Genomic DNA, 27,317 nt, shown 5'->3' with positions numbered 1-27,317 from the left:
GGGCGCGCGTGCGCGCGCGGGGGCCGGCACCGGAAGTGTGCGGTTGCCATGTAATATCCTGGCCGCGCGGGCTCGCGAGGGTCTGAGGCGGCGCCGGGGCGGGCGGGGCTGGCTTGAGGGCGGTGGAGGCGGTGCCGTAGGGGCCCGCTGAGGCGCGCTGGGGGTTGGTGGCGCCCGGAAACCTGTCGCCTGCGCGGTCCCTCCGGTTCGCTGGGTCCGGGCGGCAGGCCCGACGGCGGGAGGCAGCATGTCGGTGGCGGGGCTGAAGAAGCAGTTCTACAAGGCGAGCCAGGTGAGCGGAGGCCGAGGCGGGGCGGGGTGGGGGTGGTGTGCGGTGAGCCCCGGGCTCAGACTGCTCGGAGGGGGGCCAGGCGATGCCAGGCCTGGCCCTGACTCAGGAGGGAACCGGAGGTAGTGAGGGGGCGATCTTGGCACGCGTCCCTCGCAGGGTGGGTACAGCCTAGGAGGTACAGGGTCTGCGTGCGAGGGCGCCCAGGCTCTGTCCGCCATGTGGGCTCCAGTCTCCTCGAGGATGGTGGGCAGACGGTGGAGGGGAGCAGAGATGCACCCAGAGGTTGTTCCCGGACATGGATCCCTCGCCTCCTGTCCTTCCCTCTAAAAGGTCAGGGAGGGAGCGGAGAGAGAGAAGAGGAAGAAGCCGTCCGGAGGCTGTCGACACAGAGAGCCCCGGGGCAGGGAATTCTGTGTCTAGAGCAATTCTTTTTTTCAAAGATGACCAACAGCCTTCTCAGTGGGCCGGGTGCAGAATTGAAAGGATTGAGTGAAAAGTCAATTTCCCACTTCAGTTCCTCAGACATCCAGTCCCTCTCCCCAGAAACAAGACTGTCACCAGTTACCAAAGAGAAGTGTACGCCTCTTCTTTAAAAAACCCACGTAGTGGTAGCATGGTCTGCATAGAACCATGTACTTGCTGGTTTTCATTAACTGTGTCTTGGAGATCATACTAGAGTCAGAATTCTCCACCTCGGGTCTTTCTCTGTCCTGGCAGCCATCCTGGGCACTCTGGGGCATTGAGCAGCACACCTGGCCCCCTCCCAGTCGATTTAGGAGCTCCCCCAATTGTGACAACCACCCATGTCTCCCATGGTGCGAGATGTCTTTAGGGGAACCCCCTCCTTCCCCTCTCCCCGTAGAGCCCCAGCACTAGAGCCTACTGCTCAATTCTGTTGTTTTGTTTTGTTCTTTTGAAGAGATAAGATGTCATGTATTTCATCTTCCTCCTTTGCTTTTCCTCTACCTCCTTCTGGATCTTTTTAATGGGTACGTGATATTCTGTTCCATGAAGTCTACCATGACTTTTTTTAACTAGGTGTCTATTGATGGATGTTTAGATAGTTTCAAGTAGTTTTCTGCCACGTACAGTACTGTTATGAAAAGCCAGTGAGTATCTCTGCTCACAGGTAGGATTGGCTTTACAGGTTAAGTTCCCAGAAGTGGAATGTGGAATCCAAGAATGTTTAAGTGTTCTACTTGTGATGGACAAAATAGGTGTTTTGGAAATTCAGGCCCCGTTGTTCACAAATCTGGTGAAAGCTGAGTGGGTCCACTCTTCAGAAAACTAGGCAAATGTAAAATTCAGTTTATAGGCTCAAATCCAAAAAGTTCCCAGATTTCTCTATCCCTTAAGAATCTTAGGTTTGGAGTTTGTGTGGATGGACTCCAGGAAGGAACAAGCAATGGTCATAGGAATCCTTTAGGCAGTGCTGGCAAACCAGACTTTAACCCATGACTTGGAGAGGTCCAGTGGGAGGGAAAAGAAGGGTGTCCTCAGTGATACACAGCTGGGACCTTTGGCCCCTTGAGGGGGAAAGTAATGATCCTAGACAGGGCTAAAGATATGTGGGGTCTGTCTCTCGACTCCAGGCTAAACACTGGAGGAAGAGAAACTTAATCTAGATGGATGCTAGGGTTGTTGCTCAGAGTGTAGCCCTGTGCCCCAGCAGGGTGGAATGAGTCACCTGGCCCAGCAAGCCTCTACCTCCCCCTCCGCCCCGCCTCGCTGCACACTTGACCAGAGCACTTTGCAGTGCTGCTCTCTATCTTGCACCCTGATGTAGCCCCTCACGTAAGAACTATAGGTCTGGGAAGAACTCCTGGGCCACCTCGTTCCTTCCTGTGGACGGGTGTCTGGAAACCCTCCCCGCCCCACCCTCAGGCTAGTAGCCCATCCTCCCCCTAGAAGACTCATTGTGCTGGAGGGACTAGCTGGGGCTCTCAGGGTGTCCACCTGAGCCTTTCCTCTCAAGGAAGGAAGAATGGCCTGCATTCAGACCTGAATGTAGCACTTAGAGGGAGCGCTTAGAAACCTGGAAAGCTCAGTGCAGCATAAGCTGGTGGTTCGGATCAGTTTATTATCGCGGCATTCTGGGACCCAGTCCCAAAGAATCGCAGCCATGGCCACGTGCTCCTCTGAGAGCCTGAGAGCCGCCGTCTTGGCCTCGTGACCAAGTCTGTGTTGAGTTGTGCTCTCAAGAATCACCCTGGCTGTGTTCCATTCCCTCTGCAATAGTTTCCATAGACCTCCACTGTGGATCTGGACATGTCCACCTCTCTGTATATTTCTTGTCTTGATTGTAGAAACACCGCCTTCATCCTCTTTCTGTGTCCTCAGGATAGGATCGTCTGGGCCAGGTAACATTCCTGTTAAGTCTTAATATATATTGAGGGTTCACCAAGTGAATGTGTTTTAAACCAGTCTCTGTTGATCTCAGTCAGTCTCAGTCTCACTTTATCTGGCCCAAGGGTCAGCATACTCCCCTTTCTACACCAAAGGATTGAGGGGCATTTGTCTTCCAGTAGGACAGTGGTTCTCAGCCAGGGCCAATTCCATCCTCTGGAGGACATTGGCAATGTCTGGAGGCATGTTTGGCTGCCAAAACTTGGAGGTAATTAATTGTATTACAGTGTACTGGGCCCCAGATGTCAGCAGTACTGAGGTTGGGAAACCCTGTTTTACAGTTTGAGAAAAGTGAGGATAATTTTACCCAAACCAAACCAAACAGCAACAACAGAAATCCCTCCTGGGCATTCTTGTGGCAGCTGCCTGCTTTTTCTAATTCTTGAAACAAGAGATAACCTGATATATGCAGAACTCAGCACCCGGACACCACATCTTCCCTGCCCAAGTCCTCAGAAGAACCCCAGAGTATCTGTTGCCATCTGTCAAGCTTGCATCGGCACCTCTTCACTTAGAGGTGACTAACCCTTCCCTCTCCCCTTTCCTCTCCGTGCAGCACCCCAGGGACATTTGGCAGCATCAGAGGTTTTGTCAGGCCTTGGGGAGCAGACACTAGTGGCACTGAGTAGGTAGCGGCCAGGAATGGTTGCTAAACACCCTGTAACACACAGAACAGCCTTCTATACCACCAAGAGTTATCTTGTCCGAATGACAGAAGCACCAACGTTAGAAGCCCTGCTCTGAAACAGGTTCTTGATTTCAAAGGCTTGTAACAGTGTCGTCTCTAAATTGAGAAAGGTGGACGCATGACAGAGAGCCAGGAGTAGAGAAGCAGGTTTCCAGCAGGTCTCCCTCATTGATGACATCGGTGACAAACCAGCTTCCGGTAGCTGGCATGACCAGTTCCGCAACAGTTCCTCTCTGGTGAAAGCTTTCAGGTCTTAAACAAAATCGATTTGAGCTTGAGTGGGAAGTTTGTGAGTTTTTACTTCTGGTCACTGACAGGCTGAACTGGAGAACGTTGAGGAATCCATAGCATAAAGCAGAAAAAGAAGTAGGTGTCTGTCCCGGGCCCGTGGTTGTGGTCCTCTCCCGCCTCCCCATGTAATAATCCCAGTCAGCATCACCTGGTCTTTGTGCACATCTAAACTGGGGGGAGACGCCTTTATGAGTCTTTCTGGGGAATAGAGGTGGGTCGAGGACCCCACTAGCTAGCTCCAGTCTCAGAAGCTCACTTGTCACTGTAGTGTGTGGGGGTGACATTAATTTCCACCTGAGCTGCTGATGGTTTCCTGGTCATTCTTGTGGCTGTGCTATGTATGTGGAGATCTGAGAGTGTAACTAGGAGTAGATCTGGCAGCCGCCTGGAATGCTGGCCTGATTTCTTTTTTTTTTTTGCCTGAAAGGAGGGAGAGAGTTTGAATTAAAAGATTGGTTCCATCCAAGCTAGGAGGGGAACTCATGACCCCCGAATCCCGTAACTTTGAAGTTTGTTCGATTTTCTCTAGGCCCCGCGTTGGTGTCTAGGAGGAAAGATTGAGCTTCCTGGGAGAGGCATGGGGGTGGGGAAGGACTAGGGGACCCAGACCTGAACTTGTAGGAGTAAGCAATAGTTGGGGAAATGTCAGAGGTCTCCCAGATACTGCCTGCTCCGACCTATTTTTTAAACTTCATTTTGTGGAATCACACTCTTGATTTCCCAGCAAAGTACTTGGCCTGCTGAGTAACAGACGTGGATGATCTTAGGACACAAAAATCTGGAACTTATAACCCCTTAAGTGTCAGCACGAATCAAAGTATGGAGCCTGGGAGTGACAGGTGTCAGGCAAGGTCTGGGGGTGGGGGTGGGAGTGGGAGTGGGACTGGTCTCTGGCTCAGGACCTTGAGCCCAGCAGCTGCAGACACTCACCCCCGGAAAACCTTCTGCCTCGGGGCAGCAGATGTGGGAAGGGCTTTTGGCCGTGGCCTTGTCCACGTGTGGCGGGAAGTGAGTTAAGTCCACTCTTACAGGAAACCATTCTGCTGACTCATCCGTAGGAATACCCTTGACCTCACAGTGTCCCTGCAGGACCCTGGGCGGAGATGATCCCATCCTGCCTCACAAGCTAGCTGGGTGCAGTGACCAGCCCTGTGTTGTAGGCTGGGCTGTGGAGCTTTAGAAGCAACCCAAAACTGCCCTTCCCCGAAGGAAGCAGGGGCCTCTCATCTCCAGTGCTTCCCAGGCCTGTCCGTAAAACCAGGTTAACCTGACCTCCTGGGCAGGACCCACTGTTCGCCATCAGGGAGGCACCCCAGGGTCAGACAGCATCCTGCAGCTCTTCGATATTAACGTGCCAGGACCACCGGCTCATCATGTTCTCAGTCCACTGCTCGGAACGGCTGTGTATGGAGCCTGAAGCTCACTGTGACTCAGAATCCTGGGTGTAGTAAAGGCAGTTTATCACAGAACTCAGTGGGAGCTGATCGCCCTGCCTATCTGGGTGTGTTTTGAGGCCAGGCTGTGGGATACTTAATTATACTCCGTGTGCCACTTAATAAGAGCCTGTGAGGTGAGAGGTTTCTCAGTATCTTCCTGCTCAGCTTCAGGAATTGGAGGCTATCACAGTTTTGAGACCCCAGAACTGTCGCAGACTTAGCAACTGAACCCAGAAAACAATGCCGTCCACCCACCTGTCCCCCCAGCGTCCCTCCAGAGCCAGCCTCCTTCGGGGCCCTGAGTGCTCCGCCTGCCCTTCCAGTGCCCCTCTGTGCAGCGCTCTGTGTCTCTCCTTAGAGGACAAACTGACAGGCTGCAACTGGGCTCTTCAGGCCCGCCATTTGCTTCTGGCCTGCATGTCCCATGGCCTTTGACCCTGGGTCAGGGACCACAGTTAATGTTGCCTTGGCCCCTATCTCTGGCCTCTCCTCTTTGTTGCCAGTATCTTGAGACTGACCCAATCTAGAGAAAGTTAGTTCTTCATTTGGGGCACGCAGCCAGCTTCCTCCATAGGGTTTCAGAGGCATCAGGCCATTGGCCGGGGGAGTAGGGGAGGAAAGCCCAATTGTCTTGTTTATGGTTTCCAAGGTCGGGGGAGGGGCAGGGGGAGGTTACTGAGGTTTAAGGAGGGTTTGATGCTGGAGCCTCCCAGCCACTGGAGGGTTTGGGAGCTTGCAGACCTGTGGGGACATCTTTACCTGCTAGCCCTGCCCAAACCCTTCCCCAGGGAAACGTTAGGGGTGATCTTTCTGGACTTTTTCTCAAGGAATGTGGAATGTGTCAGACTAGCAGCAGCTGCTTGCTCTCTGCTCTTTGCCCTCCTCCTTTCTCATCTCCCTCTTCCTCCTTCCCCTCCCCCTCTTCTCTCTCCCCACACCCTGGCTTCTCTCCCTGCCCCCCTCCCCAGGGCTGAATTTACAGACACTTCTCCCTAGTGCTGCACTTTGGGTACATTCTGCTCATTTCCTGTTGAGCAGTCCCCCAGGCTCCACTAGCCCAGGCTCCCAGAGGATGGCCTCGTCTTCCTTTTCCACTCAGCTCCTAGAAAAACCTGCTGACTGGGCCTGAGAGGAGGGTCACTCGGAGACTCCCAACCACAGCAGGAAAACAGACGTGCGATTTCCTCCAAAGGACCTGACTCAGCATCAGTCGCTGCCTCTCTGGGAAGAGCTGCTGCCGGTGGCTCAGACTTCCACACCTGGGTATTACAGTCGTCCAGAGGTGCCGTGCCCTGTCCCAGGTGTGAGACAGCCCGCCCAGGGGCCATTGAGGAACTCGGTGAATATCAGGTGGGCCCAAGAGACATTTGCCCCAAGTTGTGGGTTGTGAGAGTGCAAAAGTGGGATGTCCATCTGGGCATGAGAGAGAAGGCAGAGCTGGGCCTGCGGAGGGGAGCATCCCTGGTGACTTGGGGTGCCGTGTCAGCTCCTTGCCCACCCTCCCGCGAGTGTGGACAGCACACTCCAGTCCAGCAGGTCTGCTTGGCCTTGTAGCTTCCCTCCTTCCCCACCCTTGTCCGGCTCTCCTGTCCACTTCCTGTTGGCCCTCAGACCCTGGGACTTCCTTCATCCTTGCTGCCTCTCGGGTCCACTCTCCGGAAGTACTTCTCCTCCCTCCCAGCCTCTGGCCCAGTGGTCTCTTGCCCCCGTTCTGCACACCCGAGCACATCCTTACACCCAGAATGCTTTCCTCTCATTGGGTGTGAGCTCCTGAGGAGGGCGGGGGCTGCCTGGTGGGTGGTGACAGGCCCAGGTCCCCGCAGGTCATGGCTCACTGACCAAGTTGTCAGGAATGGTGGACACCTCCCCAGCGCAGGCGTGGGGCAGTCCGGTGCCATGATGGTACCAGTGTGAGGCAGGGTGGCCAGCGAGGCCTCAGTCAGGAACAGGTCCGACTGGTTTAAAAAATAAGTCATCCGAGCTCAGAGGTTGTTCCCTTTGCTTGGAATTTGCTTTGAGGGCTCCAGGCCCAGAGGAACCTGCACTTGACTTTGTCACAGGCAGTCTCTGTTGCTCCGACCCCACAGCCAGATCCAAACTTAACGGGAGGTGCCCAGCTTCCTGGGGAAAGGAGATCCCTGGGCTCAACCACTCTGGCCTCAGAAGCCTGCTGGGCTCCTGGACCTCTGAGCTCTTGGACTTGACTGGGTCCCCTGTGGCTTCCACCCTTGGCCGCCTTCTGCCTCTTCTGTTTCCTCCAACAGGCAGCCAGCTTTCTTCCTGTCCTTTGCTTGGCCCTGTTGGTACCCTCTGTGGACTTGCTACCCTGCCTCTGGGCCTTCTACTTCCTGGACCTGAGTTCCCTCCCTGGCGCCCCTCACCCCTCCAGATCTTCATCCCCAGTCACAACACACCCAGTCACCCTCTAGATGGTGGTCCCAGACCGGCTGGCTGGTACAGGCAATTCAACGGGCTCCTAGGCCCAATGCACCTGAGGCCCAGCCCTGACCTTCCCTGTCCTTGCCCCGAGGACCTGGGAGCCTGCTGTATCTATATCCTCAGCATCTAAGCCTGCAGTAAATACTGTGCACCAGCCTCTTAGCCTGGGGCCTGAATTAATTCATTAATTTGACCTTCAAATAGACTCATTTTTGTTTTTAAAGGGGATCTTGATGTTATTTCTTGTAATAAATCATAGTAGCAGGATCACCATATACAGTAGAAACAAAGCAATGCAGTCAGTTCTTCTGGATTCCTGACCTCTGAAGCTGGGGTCTGCTCTCGTGAAAAGAATTGTGAAACCGCAAGTTCCCCACCGGGACTTCGCCTGGCAGTCCAGTGGTTAAGACTGTGCTTCCACTGCCACTGCAGTGGCACGGGCTCGATCCCTAGTTGGGACACTGAGATCCCACATGGCATGTGGCACAGCTAAAAAAAAAGCCTAAAAATAATTTATTTTAAAAAATAAGTATCCACCAGGAAGTTTCTCCTAGCCAGAACGAAGGGTACTGGAAGGGGATCATGGCAGGACTAGTTTTCTCACTTGTCCCTTGCATTCTCTCTCTTCTTGGCACCCCTCCCCTGCCCCTACAGTCTTGACGTGGAACCAGGAACTCCTGCAGGCCTGAATTAAGTCTCAGAAGAGAGAGTTCTGGGGTGAGGGTGGATTTCCCGAGCATCTGGGGAGGAGGAGGCCTGACAGTCTTTGTCCCTGTTCAGACTGTGTGCTTAGTTCCCCGACACCATGCTGGCCAGCACAGCTCAAGCCAGTCCCACCTTCTCTGAAGCGGGAGCAGTTGACTGATGGTTTCTCTCTGGTCATTTTGGGTCTCGGCCCCAAGAGTTAGCGGAGACTTAGGGAAGGAAACCGGGAACTCTCTCACTTCAGGCACCACTCCCTCCCCATCCCCTGGCACCTGCCTCCCCACTCTGAGGCCCCTTGGCCAACCCCAGCAGGCGTCCCTTCAACTTAATGGCCTCGGGTCATCAGAGCCTTAATTGTCTGAAGTCCGGAGGGCAGCCCTGGCCTGTCAAGGCCACCCTTTGTCCAGAAGAGGCCAGCCGAGGGAATGGGGTCAAGGATTTCCATGTCCCCTACCCCTAACTGCTGGCCTAAATCTCCTCTCCTAGGGCATTTCCTCCAAGCTGGGGAAGTCTTGCTGTCCCGCAAGGTCAGCATCTCGGCCCCAAGGAGCCTTGGAGCAGCTGCAGCTCCCCACCCATTGCCCTGCTACAGCTTGGTGTGGGTGATGCCCCAGAGACTTCTCTGAGGTTCCTCCTCCTCCCCCAGCCTTGATGCATTTACTTCACACCTCTCTGGGTTCCTCATCACCATGCCTTTCCCACCAGTGGCCTCCTGTCCCCTTTCACCCCAGAGCACCTTGTGCCCTTGGCCTTGGCCGGTGGTAGGTAGGAGGCACTGTGGGTTTGGGACGCCTCCATGGGAAGTTGTGGAGACAGGGTACGTCGGGGATCAGGACGCAAGGATGCTGTTCCAGGGGACTAGGGTGGAGGGCCTTCTGCCTGGTCTGAGTCTAGGAGGCCTCTCAGCTCCCAGCTGCGCCCGGAGGGGAGCTGACTGCTGTCCAGGCAGTGTGTGCTCAGCTACTCTCCCCCACGCTAGGCAGCGCTAGTGCAGTCCCTCTCCAGGCACTTGAGTTGGTGCTAAACTGTCTTGGACGTCAAGTGAGAGGTAGAGTGACCCGCCGACAGCCAGGCCCCCGGGAGAGCTGAGTGAACACACGCAGGATGGTTGAGTGTCGCAGGCCCTCCCTGATGCGTCACCGCACGTGAACTCCCCACTGGGGAGCCCGCAGCTTTGTTTTGCAAGTTCACAGCGCCTGAACAGCGTCCCAGGGCAGCTTTCTCGTTCTGCTTTTTCCGTTCACACTGCTGGCGCCCTTCGTCCACCCGAAGCCTGTGACTCAGGTTCACTTCCACAGCTCCCTGGGGTCCTTTATGTGTTGACCACGTGTCCCTCCCCTGGCAGCGGGCACTGAGGCCACTGCTGCGTTTCTGCTCTCAGCGTGGCAGTGAGCAGTCATGTGGGTGTGCCCCAGGTGAGGTCCCAGAGTTCCTCTAGACTCCTGCTGTGTTTTTGTTTGTTTTTATCTATTTATTTGACTGCAAGGGGTCTTAGTTGTGGCATGCAGAATCTTTAGTTGCTGCAGGTAGGATCTAGCTCCCTGACCAGAGATCAAACCCAGGTTCCCTGCATTGGGAACACGGAGTCTTAGCCACTGGACCATCAGGCAATTTCTAGACTACTGCCCTTTTAACGTGACCATGTAGATTTTAAGCAGGCCCAACCTGGAAAAAACCACCACCTCTTCAGTTGGCATGACACAGAGTCAGGGCAGATCAGCTCAGAGTGGGAGGGTGACGGCAGCTTAGCAACTGAACTAGGGCAAATGTGACGCAGGGTCCTGTGACACATGCCCAGTATGGAGAAGCCAGGAGTGACTCATGAAACGACCCAGGCCTTGGCCTTGACCGTGGACATGGGGAGGAAAAGGGAGAGCAGCATGCAGGTTTCCCTGGGAGCCCTGGACACTGGGGCCTCCGGGTCACGGCTGCCCTGCGGTGGTCCAGGAGCCCAGACACTGCCTGTCTGTGGGCTTAGCCCTGCCAGGGGAGCAGAGGCTGTCTGGGTATGAGGGGGAGGGGAGGAGGCCCTGGCCCCTAGACCATCGTCATCAGGTGAAGAGGGATTGGAATATTCTTCCTGCTCCTAGCTCAGGAAGTGGCAACACCAGACTCGTGTCTCAAGGTGACAACAGAGAAGGAAGATCTGGGGACCAAGGCAGGGCAGCTTTTCTCCTGCAGAAAACTATAAAGGCATTGCCCAGCCATCTTGGCAAATGTGGCAAGACACCCCGGCTTAGCTGGGCACAGTCTCCTACACACAGAGTGTAAGCATGGTGTCTTGGGGTGTATACTGGCATCATCTTGAAAGACAGGCCAACTCTTGATGTGCCATGATGGGATGGGTGGGGCTTCCTGGGAGTCGGGGCGGAAAGCCCCCACGGGTGTTGAGGGTTGGCCAGCAGAAGCAGGAGAAGGTGGGGCGCCCCACAGGCTGCAGGAGCCGTGCTGGGCTTGCTGCCCATCCTCCTCTCTCAAACCCTGTTCTTTGCTTCCAAGTGGAGCTCTAGAATGTGTGTCACCCATCAGCAGCACGCGGGGTACAGTGAGCCCTCTGGAGTCTGGGCTCTGGTCTCTAGGGGCTTTGGGTAAACAGGGACAGCTGAGACCTCAGCCTGCTGGCGACATAGTTCACACAGTGTTCACACGTGTCCTGGTGTGTGCAGAGGGCCTTCACTTCAGAGACTCGGGCATCTTCACATCCCAGTCTTCCAGTAGCTCTGCATGTCCTGCCTCTGAACCGTGCCTGTGCGGGGACTCGCCTCCAGCTCCCTGCCCTCCTGGGCTTATTCTTTCCCTGGGCTTTGCATCATGTGGGGAACAGCAGACTCATCTTTGCAGATCAGCTTGTGGTTCTTAAAGCATGTTCCTGGCCAGACCCCACAGCGCATCATCAGCTCCCCATTTCGCAGTCGAGGAAACTGAGGCTCAGAGGGGTTGACATTAAAGACGCAAGGCTGTCTGCGATTCACACCCCCCGCTGCTCTGTGTGTCTCAGCCCTGCCCCAGGAGCTCACGGGCACGCCCTTGTTTGGACTCGTTGCTGACACACCTGGTTGGGGGTGTTCTCCCCAGAGGTCCTGAGAGCGGGGGTCTGTTATCTCAGCAAATACTGATCTCCCGTCTGCTGGGCGCTACTCGCCCTGTCAACAGCAGGCAGCTGGTGGGAAGTTAGCTGGACAGGGCGTGTGTAGGTGGGGAGGGGAGGCTATCCCGGGTGCTATTGGCTGGAATAAAGGTGACAGAGGAGATGGGCCCTGAGAACCACTGGGGCAGACAGTAACATCAGAGAGTGTGTGGGCCAGTCCTGCTGTGCCTCCTGAGAAGGGGCAGCTCCCTCCCCTGGTGCTGCCACAGGGGATGGCGGCCAGGGGACAGGAGCAGTAGGATCTGGGGCCCATCTGGCCCTGGAAGCCCTTCTTGGTCTCATCTTGTGCCAAGATTCCTTCCTTCCTGCTCCAGGTTTTCAGGACTGACTTTGCAGGTCAGAAGGGAAGGTACCTTTGGACAAATAGGGTGGGGGACAGAGGGGGGAGCAGCCATGCAGGGTGACAGGGCGCTGGCATCTGACTCGTGGCCCAGGAGGGACTGGTCACCCCCCTGGCTTGCCATGTGCTGTCCTGGGATTGTGGCCCACCCAGTCAGTTGCTTCTGGTAGCCACACCTGAAGAACTGGTCTCAGTGGCCCTGAGTCACCTGCTGTCACCGCCCAGTTAGTGTGCCAGATAAGGGTGCGTGCCTCAGCACCCACTTGGAGCTTCTGTCCTCCCCTTGAGCCTACCTTCGATGATCCGCGAACCCCGGGTGTGTGGCCTCTGGCCTCTCCGGCTGCAGCCTGACCACTTTGGGGGCTGTTTCCCTTTGGCCTTCAAGCCTGTTTGCCTGTCAGCCTGCCTTTTTCATGTCCTGTCCTCCCAAACTGCAGGCGCACCCCTTTCACGGGGGCTTCTGTCGATAGGAAACCACCCCACTTTGGGACCAGAGTACCCTGGATAGGCATCAGCCTGGGCCTGGCGCTTTGTTTTAGTTTTGGCTGTGCTGGGTCTTTGTTGGCGCTTTGTTTTAGTTTTGGCTGTGCTGGGTCTTTGTTGCTGCTCAGGCTTTCTCTAGTTGGGGTGAGCAGGGGCTGCGCTCTAGTCGTGCTCCACGGGCTGCTGCCTGTGGCGGCTTCTTCTGCGGAGCACAGGCTCTGCGGTACTTGGGCTTCAGTAGTTGCAGGTCCCAGGCTCTAGAGCACAGGCTCAGTAGTTGTGGTGCACAGGTTTAGCTGCTCTGTGACGTGTGGGATCTTCCTGGACCAGGGATCGAACCCATTTCTCCTGCATTGGCAGGTGGAGTCTTCACCACTGAGCCACTAAGGAGTCCCCAGCCTGGGCCCATCTTGCTCAGACTTTTTTCCTTTGCACAATTTCCCTTTGCCCTCTGGGGAGGGGGCCGGCTGTGGGCAGACCTCAAGTGGAGAGTGGAGATGTAGACAGGCAGCCTCCCCAGGCAGAGTTCGGCCTAACTTGAACTTCCCATAAGCAACACAAAGGAAAGTGGGGGGGGTGCGGGGGTTAGCGATGCTGTCATCTGGTCATCTCCCAGGTCCTCGGTGCTTAGCCGTGTGGAGTAGTGCCATGAGGTCAGACCCGTGTGAGGTCCTTCCTTCCTCCCACGGGCACTAAGTATCAAGGAAGTACTTCTAGTCTTGGACACAGTTCCAAGCATGGACGGTACAGAAGTGCCCGGGTCGCTCACTCGGAGCCCAGTGGGCTTGAGAGAATGAGAGTGATGGGTGGGACAGCCCCTCTGAGGAGGGAGCTCTAAGGGGGACCAGATGGACAGGATCCAGCTGTGGGAAGGTTTGGAGCAGAAGGAACAGCACAGCAGAGACTCTTGATGCAGGGTGAGTGTGCACCTTTGTGGAACAGAGCCTGGTCCAGTGTGAGGTTGGCCTTCAGCGAGGAGGTGCCAGGACTGGTAATGGGAGAGGGTCGCCAGTGGTCAGGCTCCTCCTACATGGGTCCTTCGGAGGTGGGTGATGGAGAATCAGGAGGGCTTCCTGGAAGAGGTAGCTTTACATTAGTTAGGCCTTTCAGAATGGAAGTGGTTAGAGATGGGGAGACAGCATTCCAGGGGGTCTGGGCTTTCATCACCTTAGCTTGTTGTCATTGGGGTGCACGTGGCCCCTCCTCGAGACATGTACTCTGGTGTCCACAGCCTCTTTTGTGGTCGGCTATAGCGATGGCATTGGATGCAGGGTTTGCTCCAGTGCCTTTGGAGGCTGAACAGCTGTGTGTGAGCCTCACAGGATTTCCAAGCCCTGTTTCCTGTCTCTTTCCTGAAGGGTTGCTCCTGGATCAGCTCTGCCATTGACAAAAAGATGAGTTTGCGAAACACCTTGTTTACTCAGACACGCTGGACAGAAGTTTGCTGTGTGCCTGGACACCCCCTGGTGGGTCTGTAGGCGGCAGCTCCCCCACGGCACACTCTGGCTCAGGGGCAGCAGTGCAGGGCAGGTGTGGCCTCGCCAGCAGGACTCGGGGGATTTATGACCTCATTTGTTTGTGGGTTGGGTGTTTCTTTTTATAACTTTTCATCTGAAATTGATTTTCCCGCTTGTGTGACACACAGCCCTCCTTCCTCATCCCTGAGATGAGAAATGAAAATGTACAAGGCCAATTTACACCTGGGCTTTTCAGCACTGGCAAGAGTTCCAGGTGGAATTCATTCCTGAGAGATGAGCCTTGATCGCAGGCCGTTGTGGGTTAAAAATCCTCGGCACAGCCTGGGGTGCCAACTTGGGTCAGGCCCACCTCTCCCCTTCTCCCAAGGAGACAGAATCCTGAGCCCCTACCTGGCTCCTGATATCTCAGCCTGGCCCTGTGGCTTTGGCCCGTCACCTCCCCCGGTAGCATTTGGGGCAGGATTGCTCAGTGAGGGTGGGGGCGGGCCCATCTGATCCTCCCCATGTAGGTGGCATCATACCCTGCTCAGGGGTCTGCGTGTGACTGGTGTCCCCCCTCCATGAACAGCTCACGGTCCAGTGTGCCGTTGGTATTCATGGAGAGCTCTGTAACGTCCCTGGGGCTGTAGGCTGAGGCCACCCTGGAGTGGTGGGTGCAGTGTGAGAGACTGGAGTTCCAGGAGGCGCGGGGCAGAGCCACCAGCTCCCCCAACACAGGCCTTCTGCCTCCGGACAGTGCATTCACCACAGGCCAGGTGTCGTCCTGGTTGGCCATCCCCAGTGTGTTTCCTATCAGTGTCCGGGAACAGCTGTGGTCCTCTTGACTGCCTGCTCTTGGTGCAGGGATATGGCCTCATACTCACCAGGATGCTTCCCCAGCCAGGTGGGAGGGGTGGGGATTGTAGTCGGATCTTGCGTCCCTGGCACCCTGACATCCTAGCCAGTCTCTGAAGTGAGGAAGCAATATCAGGGAGACGCAGGGCAGCCTCCAGAACAAGGTGACCCAGTCACCCCTGCTGTCTGGCTTCGTCTCTCACACACACGCACACGTGCGCATACACCTCACTGCCTGGCCCTGGGCAAGGTACGTCACCTCCTGGATTGTCAGTCTTTCCACTTATTAATTTGAGGTAGAGACGACTCCCCAGCGGCTGCAGCTGGCCAGTGAGTGCTGGAGGTCTCCGTGGCTCCACCCCTTCCTGTGGGGGCCTCAAGGTTGACCACAGGGCCAGCTAGACCGCAGGTCCCAGGAACTAGGCGTCTCTGCTGTGTTTTGTGGACACATTAGAAGATGCACACCTAATGTGGCCCACCTCCCCTCCAGCAGTCCTGCCTCCCCCCCTCCCCAAAACAAGCCAGAAGTGCTTCACCTGAAAGCTGCCCCACAGCCGTCCCAGCGCCCAAGGGGGCTGCTTCCTCCCTGATTCCACCAAATGCACTGGGAGCTGGTTAATCACAAGTGGGAGCGGGAACGGTTCTTGTCCAGTGCTTCTGCTTTCTCGTAGAGGAATTTGGCACCTTAACAGCAATCCCAGGACCAACTGGAGTCGGTGCTCAGGGGGCTGGGGGTCAGCGTGGGGAGTGGTCCCCAGAGGAGGTGGGACTAGGCGCTGTGGAGCCCTGACCCCAGGCCCCCGCCCCTCCACAGAGCACCCAGAGAACACTCGGGCATTGGGCTTCGAGCCAATGGGCTGTGAGGGGAAAGCCTGCCAGCCAGTTGGGGTCACAACCACCTGCATCCTCCCAGCCTTGGGAGCTGCCCTGGGCAGAAAGCCCGGCAAGGCCGAGGTGGGGGTCCCTGTGAGGCTGAGTCCCTGGGAGGAGTGAGGAGAGGCTGAGCCAGGGCAGAACAGGCCTGAGTCAGGCAGGAGGAGAGGGTTCCGGGGTCCACGGGGGCCTCGTGACGGTTAAAGCCGGTCTGAGGCCCCGTGGGGACAGCAGTGTGATTGCTCTGGGGGATCTAGGGACTTGGCCGTCAGCCGAGGGGGGAAGGAGCAGCCCTGGGTGTCTGCCACGACGGGGGTGGGAGGGCTGTGGGTGCTGGGCCCCCCAAAGCCTGCAACAGCAGAGGTCAGACTGCACTCTGTTCTGTCTTGGGACCTCGTCCACCAGCTCATCACAGCCTGGACAGTCCCTGAGCAACTGTCCCCTCCCATCACAGCTGCCACCTCTGGTTCATTCTTTCCAACCACTGGTTCCTGCTTTGCTCCTGGTGCCCTGCCACGTCAAGATCAGACTCTGAATTAAGCCAGACGTGACTTTGAGGGGTTTTTTCTCATGTAACGGTCTCCCCCCTCATCTCATGTGCCAGGCAGGGGAGCGGCCACTGGGACTCACATGGCATTCAGCTCCCTACCCACCAAGCCAGTCCTGAGAGGAAAGTCTGCAGGGAGGCAGGAGGGAGCACCACAGGACAGAGAAGCCAGGGGACTTCAGACTGCGGGAAGCTAGGTCTGACCAAGGCCCCCAGGCCAGGCTTGTCTCCACAGCAACAGCCCACCACCGCCTGGGAGCCCTGCTGCAGGCTTGTCCCTGCAGTCTTGGGGACCCCAGGGGTGCTGCTCCTGAGCCTGCATCTCCGTGCCAGCCCCAGGCCCAAGGTACCACCCCCTCTGCTGAGAGAACAGCTCAAGCTCCACGTACACCCCGACATGCTGTGTGGAACCATGTCTGGAGGTCCGTGCCTGCCCCTTGGGGCCAGATCCAGTGGTCATGGTACTCAATGTAGGGTTTTCTCTGCTTCTGTTCCCAGAGCTGCCTCACAAACTGTTTAGCTTTGATCCCTAGGGGGAGAGGAAGTGCATGCCCAGAGGCTTGACCTTAATTCCCGGTCTGCTGAAGCAGGTTGTAACTCTGCTGAAGCAAGTTGTGACTCGACAGGACACCTCCCTCTGTGGGGCTTCACAGAGGGGTGTGCCTTCTGCTCTGTCAGCTCACAAGTATGCACTTGAGGCCCGGGACAGAGGAGGCTCTCCTGCTGCCAGAGCACTCAGGCTTTTGCTGCCTGTCTCCTGGGCTGAGGTGTTGATCACTACCCTCCCACATGAAGCCTCGTGTGGGTGTGAATGGTGTTTCTGTGGTCCTCATTTCAGTGGCACCCCTCCTTTGCCCTTTGGGGCGGGGGCCCAGCCCCACACCTCATGGCCTCTACTCTCAGAGCCACGTGGGAGCCAGGCTGCCTGGAATCCAAGCTCCGCCCCTGCTGGCAGGCATTTCATACTCGAGCAGCTCGTGGGGGCCCAGACTCTGGAGATCATCCCGACCCAGAGCCACTGGAGGTTTGCAGGCAGGGACCGACAGGGGCTTTGGGGCAGTGTTGCATAGAACACCTCCTCAGAAGCACCCTCAGCTCACCTTCATAAGAAAGGTGTCAGTTACCTGAGCTCACCCTCCGAGTCCCTGCCAGCACCCCCTAGTCAGGGGCCCAGGGCCCAAGCAGAAAGAAGACTCGAGAAGGCCAGTGGCTTTGTGTGTCGACTGGGCAGCAGGCCAGCGTGGCTTTGTCTGCCCCGTGGGCTCTCCAAGTCACGAGACAGAGGCCGTAAAGGAAACTAGAAGGGGCTATTCTGAGGTGTTTGGCGAGCAGCTCCCAGATGTTAGGAGGACGGCAGGGAGGGGACCACAGTCGGAAGGGATGTGGAGGCGATCATGTCCAACCCCATGTTCCTCCCATCCCGTCCCCACGCTGGCCTCCCCATTCAGGCGTCTCTCAGCCCTGCCGAGGATCATCGGGCTGGCCATCTCTGAGTGTGGGGTACCCTGTGCTGTGAGCTCCAGCCCAGACCGCACTGGGCGCTGCGACTCACCCAGCCTCCCCTGCCTTCTCTCCCTCACCAGAGGGGCGTTCCTCAGAGCCAGCACAGTCTCTGCCAAGGTGGTGGGCTCCTCCCTGTGGTGGTCGCAGACTGGAGCCAGGAGTGCTCAGGCCTGAGAGTCTTGGGTCCCTGTGTCCCAGCTACAGGGCGTTCCCTGGCCCAAATCCAGGGGATGGGTGGGGGCTGGATCCCAAGGTCCTTTCACCCTCATCGCCTGTCCCATGCCTTTTGTTCCAGCTCTCCGGCCACAGCCCGAGAGTGGCTGCCCCCGGCCCCTGTCCTGGCACTGGGCTTGACTCTCCCTAAGAGGAAGGACAGAGAAGTGGGGGCTTCTCCAGCAGTCACTGGCAGGCAGGGAGAAGCTAGCTGGGCGGAGGGCAGGAGAGGGGCCAGGATAGGACAGGGACCTCTGCTGTTAACTCAAGAGGTGGTGGCCCCCCAGGCCAGCGCATTGGCTCATGAAGCATGACAATGCCGAGCAGAACGTGCGGAGCATCCATCCTGGACCGCAGGTCCTGAGCAGCTCTGCTTCTCTCCCCACCTCCCACTCCTCTGGGCCAGCCTCCTCCCGCTGCTTTTTTTAAACTCTTAATTCATCAAAGCAGATCGGCTACCTGGGTCACCAAGCCTGCAGATAGATCAGCCGTTTATTTTCCATGTTGTATTTGATCAGGATTCCCTGCCAAGATGATTCAACTACAAGGCCTCCCCTCGGCGTGTCCCATTCGGCAGGATCTGAGCTTCTGCCATCCATCCCCAAGCTCCCCTTCCGGGACAGAAGGTTCAGAAGGTTCTCCTGGCTTCTTGTTTTCCAGTCAGCTCCTGGAGCAATTGCTCTGTCAGCTCTTGGCACATGGCATCCTGTGTTTTGGGGTTTTTCCAATGTGCGTTCTCTGTTTCTCTCCCGCGTGTCAGATTCCTAACTCCTCTCCAAATGTGGCCAAAGGCCTAGAATGCTGAAGAACACTTGTCTTTTGAGAGAACAGCCCCCTCCTCCTATTGGTCTTTAGTATCAGTGCCCATGGGGCCACTATCGTGGGTGGAGGTTGTGCAGGTACTCAGCAGCAAGGACCCACCTCTCTTCCAGGCTCACTCCCTCCCCAGGTGCCCGGGACTGCTGTCCTCAGAGTGCACAGCTCTGCTGCTTCTCAATGTGGGAGCCTGAACTGGGCCAACTCATGAGCGTGTCATCTAAATCCAAATCCCACCATTCAGGTCCACATGCCAGCTGAACCCGGGCCGTCCTGGCAGAGCAGCCCGAGTGGGTCAGCTCTCAGGGAAACAGGTTTGGGGGTCCTTCCACCCGCTCAGTGGCAGTAACCTTTCCACAGCTCCGGGTGCCCCTCAGTTCACACCACAGCTGCGGCCTCCAACCCGCCCTGGAGGTACCTGCAGCCTGAACTGAGGGGAGGGCACTCTTCCCAGAGGATATTGGAGCCATAATACAGGCCGGGCTTCCCTGGTGGCTCAGACAGTAAAGAATCCTCCTGCCAATGCAGGAGACGTGGGTTCCATCCCTGGGTTGGGAAGGTCCCCAGAAGGAAATGGCAACCCACTCCAGTATTCTTCCTTGGAGAATCCCATGGGTAGAGGAGCCTGGAGGGCTATAGGCCATGGGGTCACAAAGAGTTGGACATGACTGAGCAACTGAACAACAACAAATCAGGTTAGACCAAACATGCAGAGGGGGTTGGCTTGGTCAGTTTCCCCAGAGAGGCAGCACTGGAGGAACCGGCCACAGAGGGAGCCCCCTATGTGGTCAGAGGCGTGCGTGCCTGGGTGGGTGTGCAGAGGCCAGCAGTGCCCCCATAGAGCCGTTGTCACAGGGGCCAGACGGACTCAAGGCCCGTGCTCACAGGGCCACAGAGCAGCCCTCCCTCGGCAGCACACCTGCTGGCTGGTCTCAGAACCACTCGTGAGCCTTTTACCAGGCAGCTGCCCAGCCTCCTTCCTGTTCTAACAGAAAACACCCCCTTCTGGACTTTTCATGGAACATGGAAGCGCCTCCCAGGGCAGAAGTGAATCCAGGCTGCAATCCGAGAGGCCTGTCCGACAGGCAGCAGCAAGTTCATGTCCAAAGGCTGCTGCCAGGCCTGGCCCCATGACTCCCCTGGGAGGCACCAGTGTGGGTGTCATGGTGGCAGCCAGTGTGGGCCACTGCCAGTCGCTCAGGCTCCCACCCAGCTGCACAGGCCCAGGAGGCCGTGGTTTCCACACCACTGCCGTCACAGCCCTGCAGGAGAGTGGGTAGCAGTCAGCCACCTACTCAGCTGTCCCCCACCCCAGGTGGTGCCACGGCTGTGCAGGCCTCAGCTAGTGGGGTGAGTCCCTATGCACCGTGAGACGATGGATGGGCTGGGGGGCTCTGGGTGCAGACAGGAGAGAGGGCACAGCCCATTACCTGCCGGGCCCCTCTCCCACAGGCTGGGGACATCAGCAGGTTGTAGGGGTGTGGGATGCCGAAGTTGCGGGTGAAAGTGTCACCTGCATGGTGGCGCTGCTGCCCTCATTCCGCCTCAGAGGGTGTGTGCAGGGTCCCTGGGCAGGACTGAGCATCAGAATCCTGCCTCCCACCTGGGTGGGCATGTCCTGCCTACAGCCTCACCGGGCAGCACCCCTGCCTGCAGATCTCCTGGGGGCCCCCTGCCCCTCCTCTGGAGAGCTGTCCTCGCCTCCTCAGGGACCCTGCCCTCAGCGCCCCTCCCTTCCCTGATGCTCTCGCTGCGGTTGGCCTGTGGCTTGCCCATTCCCTCTCTCCCCTCTGGCCTTTTGTCATCCTCTCACCCATTTGCATCAGTTCCAGACTGTGAGCCTTGGAGAGAAGGGGCTTGAGGCCAGTCAGCCCAAGGGGTTGGAGCTTAGCGCTCCCTCGTGGGGGCTGGGGGGACAAAGAGACCGGTGGGGACCCAGATGTTCCCAGCGGGGCCTCCAGGGGCCGGAACAAGGAGGGCCCACGTGGTAACTCTAGGGGTCTCCCAGAGGTGACACTCCCAGGGAGCCTGGAAGAGGCCATGGGGTCTGCCCGTGTCCTCCCCCCTCAGAGGAAGGACATGGTCCCTGCAGGCGCCCAGGCCCCCTGCACCGAGCAGGCCCTTGGCCCGGAAGGTGTGGTTTTGAGCCCTGGCGCTTCAGCAGCCCTCCTGGTTCACCAGAAGTGTCTCGTCTCATGTCAGACACCTCACTCATTTCCCTCTGGCAACCACTGAATTTGAGAACGTCCTGTTTGGCCGTTATCAAAAGAAGTGAAACCGTCCCATGAAACTTGGGACGCCCCAGAAACACGTATAGGAGAGACAGGGCTTCCCTTGTAAAGTCAGAATCAGGTGCACAGCCCCTCCCTGTCTGAGGAGGTCCCTGAGCCAGGCCTGCCTCCTGCCTGTGTCCCATGCCCTCTGGACTCCCGGGTGCAGCTGCCATGAGAGCCCTGACTGGCCAGGGTGTGTAGCTACCTGAGCAACGCCCCCAGACCCTGGGTGGGCAGGGCAGGGATAAAGGCCTACAGGCTGGGCCTGCCCTGCAGCTCTGCCTCCATGGAGAGACAGGATGCTCAGGGGAAATAATGGGGCATGGGGTGGGTAGTGCGGGCATCATGGGAGCCCCCCCAAGCACACGCTTGCACACAGTAGTCCCAGGAGTGCACAGCTGTCACCCCAGGTTTACAGAGGCAAGAATGGAGGCCCAGTGACCTCAATAGCCCAAGACTACACAGGCCGAAGGCAGTGGGCCAGTCATTGAACAGTGCTGGCTCCTGCCCTCAAGAGCCCCTGGAGCTGTCCCAAGGGGTGGGCAGACTGCTGCCAACCATTAGGAAATTGCGTGCATGTGTGTGTGCCCATACCAGAAGTGACTTCCGGCCCTGTGACAGTTGGCCCATGCGGGACTGGTCTTCCCTTCCACTTGGTGCTCATAATTTGGCCTCGGGACCTGCTCATTATTGGCCCCGGGGGGTGGGTGGGGGCAGGGGAGATGCAGAGCAGTGGTCTGCAATATTCCTTCCCTGAGTGGCAGTTCAGTGGGAGAGGGAAGTCACAGTTCCGTGAGCCTTGGCCCCTCACCTGGAGCTGAACTACAGCAACACTGTCCAGGCATGGGCACCACAGCCTATAAGGGGGACCCAGACAGTCTGCACAGCCCTGTGGGGGTGGGGGACACTCAGACTGTGGAGCCGCCAGCACAGCCTGACCACGTGGGCGTGACCAGAGAGGGTTCCCCCCAAGACAAGCTCCAGACCCTGGGTTTGCGGGAGTGTGCAGGTTTGGAGCAAGGACCTCTTTTAGATCCCTCCCCCGTCATTGGCTGCCATGTCCAGCATCCCTGGGAACCCATCATGGCCGTTCTGAGCCCTTGCTTTCCTCCTCGGCTCACACTCTTTTCACTCCTTTTGTCCCCCAGCTGGTCAGTGAGAAGGTCGGAGGGGCAGAAGGGACCAAGCTTGACGATGACTTCAAAGAGATGGAGAAGGTAATGGGAGAACGCACCTGTCTGATGCCTGGCAGTGTTACCAACCCCCCCAGAGCCTGGCCCTGAGCACTTGGGTCTGCAAGGCTCATGGGGAGGGTCTGGGTGGGTTGCAGGCCTCCCCTAGCTCTGGGCAGGTAGTGGTAGGGACACAGCGCAACCACCAGCAAGGAGGGAGAGAGACCCCGAAGCAGCAGGGGGTTCCCATGTGGATGCTGAGGCAGGCGGGGAACTTGACAGCTTGAGGGCTGTCCAGGGGCTCCTGGTTTGGCCTCAGGCACCCTGATGGTTTTGAAACTCCACACATGGACTCTCTTTACAGAAGGTGGATGTCACCAGCAAGGCTGTGACAGAAGTGTTGGCCAGAACCATTGAGTACCTGCAGCCCAACCCAGGTAGGGGCACCTATCAGCTCCAAGTGGTCTGTACCCCAACTCCTCAGGTCTCTGGCAATCAGGAGTCCTCTAGTTACTGGAGCATGAAGAAGAAAGGCATGGGCCCAAAGAACTAAAACATCCAGGGGTGGGTGGTTTCAGGCGTGGCTGGATCCAGGCATTCAAAGGATGTCCTCAGGGTCTCAGGTTTCCTACCGCTTTATCTGTCAGCTCCCATTTTTCATGATCGTAGCCTTAAATTACCCTTACAGCTAGTGGTCCCAGCAGAAAAGAGCATGTTTTTCTTCCAGTCAACTCACTGGACTAGTGTGAATTGGCTGGCAGGCCCCAGCTGTGTACCTGCCTCTGGACGTGCAGTGGGGTCTCGGGACCAAGAGGGAGGCAGGGACTGCTGGGTTCTGTGGTGAAAGGTGAATGGGTGCCAGACAGGCAGCACCAGCAGCCACCTCCACCTGAGGCCTGTGCCAAGGATGGACAAGCTGCTGGGGGTGCATGCCTGTCCCCCCACCCCCAACCCTTGGAAAAGGTCTGGAAAAGGGGTGCCTGTACCTGTCCACACCTAGACCTGTCTACCTGGCTTCTCTGGGGGTCTCGAGGAGCACACCCCCCTCCCCGGCTCCTGCCCACTGTCAGCGCTCCCAGGAGAGGAGGAGTCTGGGAGGTTCTGGTTCCCTGGGCTGGGGGAGCACTTCAGAAATGAATGGGCAGAGAGGGACAGCCAGTGGTGCTGGCCAAGCACAGGCCTGGCGGCTCCTCAAGACCATACCCATCCCCACCTGGCCCATCCTCTCCTAGCCTCTCGGGCCAAGCTGACAATGCTCAACACGGTGTCCAAGATCCGAGGGCAGGTGAAGAACCCTGGCTACCCACAGTCGGAGGGCCTGCTGGGCGAGTGCATGATCCGCCATGGGAAGGAGCTGGGCGGCGAGTCCAACTTTGGTGAGGCCGAGGTGGGGGGGCCTGGATGGGGTCTGGGGCGCTGGGTGGAGGGGGCAGTCTCTCGAGCTTCTCTGGGGCTGGTTGGCTCCGTGGAAGAGAGCAGTCGAGGCTTCTTTGGAAGCTCCCTCTGTCTCCCATGAGCACTGTCTACAGCGTCATGGCCTTGGGAAAGCTGCATCCCCCCACAGCTGACCCAGGCTAGACTTGGGTGCCTTCAGAGAGCTGGGAGGGTGGCTCACGAACAGCTGTCACACCAGCCCCTGTGGCTCCGGGTCAAATTCCAGGGTCCCTTGTTCTCAGTTCTGGCATCCAGGTTCTTAGCTGTGGGGGTGACGTGTCTTCGTCATGCAGGCCAAGGCGTCCTGTGACAGCTTCCTCCCCAACCCCACGCTCTCCCTAGGCGACGCCCTGCTGGATGCCGGGGAGTCCATGAAGCGCCTGGCTGAGGTGAAGGACTCCCTGGACATTGAGGTCAAACAGAACTTCATCGACCCTCTGCAGAACCTGTGCGACAAGGACCTGAAGGAGATCCAGGTATGCCCCCACCCAGCCCTGCCTGGGCCAGATTCCCAGCAGGAGGTGCTGCGTGGTGGCCCTCCCTGAGGCCCTGGGCACGAGACCTGACCCCCGTCCTGGCCTGCAGCACCACCTGAAGAAGCTGGAGGGCCGCCGCCTGGACTTCGACTACAAGAAGAAGCGGCAGGGCAAAATCCCCGACGAGGAGCTACGCCAGGCCATGGAGAAGTTTGAGGAGTCCAAGGAGGTGGCGGAGACCAGTATGCACCACCTCCTGGAGACTGATGTGCGTATGCAGGCTGCGCACCCCTCCTCATGGACCCGGGGGAGCCCCGAAAATGAGCCCAGCGGTGGTGCCAGCTTCCCAGGGCCAGTGGGTGGGCTTATTGCCTGTTTAGGATGTGAAGGAAAGAAAGTGGGTACAAGAGGAACCAAGGGGGTGACTGGCTGCCTGAGGGTTCGAGGTCTCCTCAGGCCCCTCACCCTCCTCCAGCTGCAGCTCAAGGGTCATGCAGACAGGCAGGGATGGGCCCATGTCCAGAGCAATCTGTGAAGGCTCCCTGCAGGAAGCAGCTGGAGATGGGGGTCAGGAGGGCCATACTGCAGCCCTGGCTCGTCCCTTGCAGGTCGAGCAGGTGAGCCAGCTCTCTGCCCTGGTGGACGCCCAGCTGGACTACCACCGGCAGGCCGTGCAGATCCTGGATGAGCTGGCTGACAAGCTCAAGCGAAGGTGAGTCTGGCCCCTGGCTTCTCCCTGTGAATAGTGGCCCACTCTGCCGACTAGGAGGCCCAGTGGCCTGGGGCTGGGGCCACCTGGGCCAGCCCTTTAGGGCCTGGGGGATGACCTGCCCCTGGGGAGCCTCACCCTGCTGTGAGCAGCAGCAGGTGGGGGTTACCTCCTTTTTAGAAAGAACCCCCAGGCTGCATGGGGTGGGGGTCCCAGGAGACAGCAAGACCTCATCACACTCCCACTGGTCCCAGAGGAGAGTCTTGGGATGTCCTGTGGGGAGAAGGTTTGCTCGACTGTCCCTGGAAGGCCATTCTCCTCCTTCCCTGTCTCCCTGCGCACTCGGCCCTGAGGGCCATCTCACAGTCAGGAGGCGCCCAGGACCTTGAGAAGGGAAGTCCTGGTGGGGGTGGTTCCCTGATGCGGGGAGGGTGTCTGTGGGGCAGCAGCACCCGGGCAGCCATCACCAAGGAGGCTTCTGGGTTCAGTGGGGCCCAGCCTGTAGGCAGCCTTGGAGGCACACCAGGGGACCCCCACCAGTGTTCCGTGCATGGTATCCCCTCACACAGCCCCCCACACGCACCCTGAGTCCCAGGGTGGCAGCTGACCTCGACATGCACGCACTCCCCTCCAGGATGCGGGAAGCCTCCTCACGCCCCAAACGGGAGTATAAGCCCAAGCCGCGGGAGCTCCTGGACCTCGGAGAGCCTGAGCAGTCCAACGGGGGCTTCCCCTGTGCCGCGGCCCCCAAGATCACAGGTAAGGAGGAAGAGGCTTCTGCTCTGCCCCAGGCCCCTTTTAGGGTAGCCCCCAGCCACAGGGCCAGTTCCCTGTGAGAGAGCCCCCGCCACCCAACCCTGGGATGGGCGCCAGGCCCCATCCCAGCATCTTCGGTCCACCTTGTGCTTTGTTTGCAAGCAGCTTCATCATCTTTCCGATCTTCTGACAAGCCCATTCGGACCCCCAGCAGGAGCATGCGTGAGTGTCTCACATGGGCACAGGCCCTGCCCCAGCCTCCCACCTGGGGTTTAGGGTCCTTTCCCCCATCTCCCCTCCCCACCTCCAGTAGAAGCGGAGCTGGCCCTCACTGCTCCAAGCGCTGTGTGTTTCTGTTCACTGACATCCTGATGCCATGAGGCATCGCCAGCTCCTCCCAGAGTCTTTCTTCCCTCACCACCTCCTACTCTGGGCAGCCGTGGGAGGTGGTGGGCAGGACCAGGCAGCTGGGCAGGAGGGGAGGTGGCATCACCCTGCGTACTGCCTGGGGCATGTGACAGCCTGGACCATCCCCCAACCTCAGCACCCCTGGACCAGCCGAGCTGCAAGGCCCTATACGACTTCGAGCCTGAGAACGATGGGGAGCTGGGCTTCCATGAGGGCGACATCATCACGCTGACCAACCAGATCGATGAAAACTGGTACGAGGGCATGCTGGACGGCCAGTCAGGCTTCTTCCCCCTCAGCTACGTGGAGGTGCTGGTGCCGCTGCCCCAGTGACCACCCCTCCGTCCAGATCTCTGCATTCCACACGGCCAGGGCAGTGCTTGTGGCCGGCGGGGTGGCCTGCTTCCTGCCGGTCCAGGGGCAGCAGGGTCCCCATTTACACTAGCACTCACCGCCAAGGGGCTCCCTTCCCCACCCCGCGTGGCCATCTTGGGGCTGGGCAGTGTTCCCCATCTTGCTGCTCTAGACTCTGCCCCCGGCCTACCCACTCGCCCCAGGAGGCTCACACTAAGGTGCTCTTAGAAACACTAACTCCTACCCCTCTCCAGGGAGGGGTGACTCCAGGTGGACCTCCTTCTCTCCCGCCACCTCTTTCTCACACACACAGATTCAAACACATGTTCTTTCCCACCTCCATCCACACACATACATGCACACTCACATCCTCTCATGTCTCCATCCAACATTCACACACATGTACACATGTCCTCTCCCACCTCCATCCCTCACAGCCCCGAGACTTGCCCTTAAAAGGCTGGGACTGAACGTTGGTGCGATGGGGTGGTCTAGGCAAGACACCCTGGCTGAGACTCACCACCCTGCTTTTAAATCCCCTCTCCAGGGTCCCCTGGGCCCATGAATGCCTGTGGATGTCACCTCCCTGGAAGGGCCTCGCCCCTTCCCTTTGGCTGGGGGCTCACGAAGAGAAAAGGCTGGGTGTCTCAGAGGCCAGGGCCCCCAAGGACAGGCCATCGCCCTCCTGCAGGGCACTGAATCCCATACACTCATGCCCACCACCCCATCTCCAGCCAAGCACAGGGAGCATCTCTCTCTGGCACAAGCTGCCATGACCAGCATACAGTGCGTGTACACATACACACACATTTACAGACACACACGGGACCATGGGGGCCCAGCCTCCACTATGTGGAAGGTCAAGCACAAAGGCTTTGACAAGTGAATGTTCCTGAGCCCTGGTGCTAGGACCCCTGGGGAGTCCCAGGCAACTCCCTGTGCCAAGCCAGCCATCACACCCTCTCTGGACAGTGGCTCAGGCATCTCTTCCACACCAAGGTAGGCAGCTGCCCAGGCCAGCAGGGGACCCTTGGCCTGGCTCACATTCCTCTCCTCTGGTGACTGATAAAGCCCCCAAGGACACCGGGACCCCTTCTCGTCCCTGAGGCCCCCTGGTTAACCAGCATCTGGAGGAGGCACAGATGTCATAGCCTGGGGCAGATCCAAATGTAATCCTGATTTTTTTAAAAAAAAGTATTAAATGGCTCTTTCTACAGTCTCTGGCCTGGTGGTGGTGTAGGGC

The 27,317-nt window shown here is 58.0% G+C and overlaps 1 protein-coding gene across 1 annotated transcript; it reads left to right on the top strand.

The window, feature by feature from the left end:
• Positions 1–27,293, top strand: SH3GL1 (SH3 domain containing GRB2 like 1, endophilin A2). The gene is made up of 10 exons (XM_040241989.1): positions 1–292; positions 21,914–21,982; positions 22,302–22,374; positions 23,170–23,313; positions 23,714–23,847; positions 23,957–24,115; positions 24,456–24,559; positions 25,191–25,315; positions 25,478–25,534; positions 25,857–27,293. Exons 1-10 carry the CDS (start codon positions 248–250, stop codon positions 26,051–26,053), a joined length of 1,107 nt encoding a protein of 368 aa, XP_040097923.1. The 5' UTR covers positions 1–247; the 3' UTR covers positions 26,054–27,293.
• Positions 27,294–27,317: the final 24 nt, after the last annotated feature.

The sequence above is a fragment of the Oryx dammah genome, unplaced genomic scaffold, assembly GCF_014754425.2.
Source record: "Oryx dammah isolate SB20612 unplaced genomic scaffold, SCBI_Odam_1.1 HiC_scaffold_5, whole genome shotgun sequence".
Classification (NCBI taxonomy): Eukaryota; Metazoa; Chordata; class Mammalia; order Artiodactyla; family Bovidae; genus Oryx; species Oryx dammah.
This window is presented reverse-complemented; position numbering and strand designations above follow the sequence as displayed.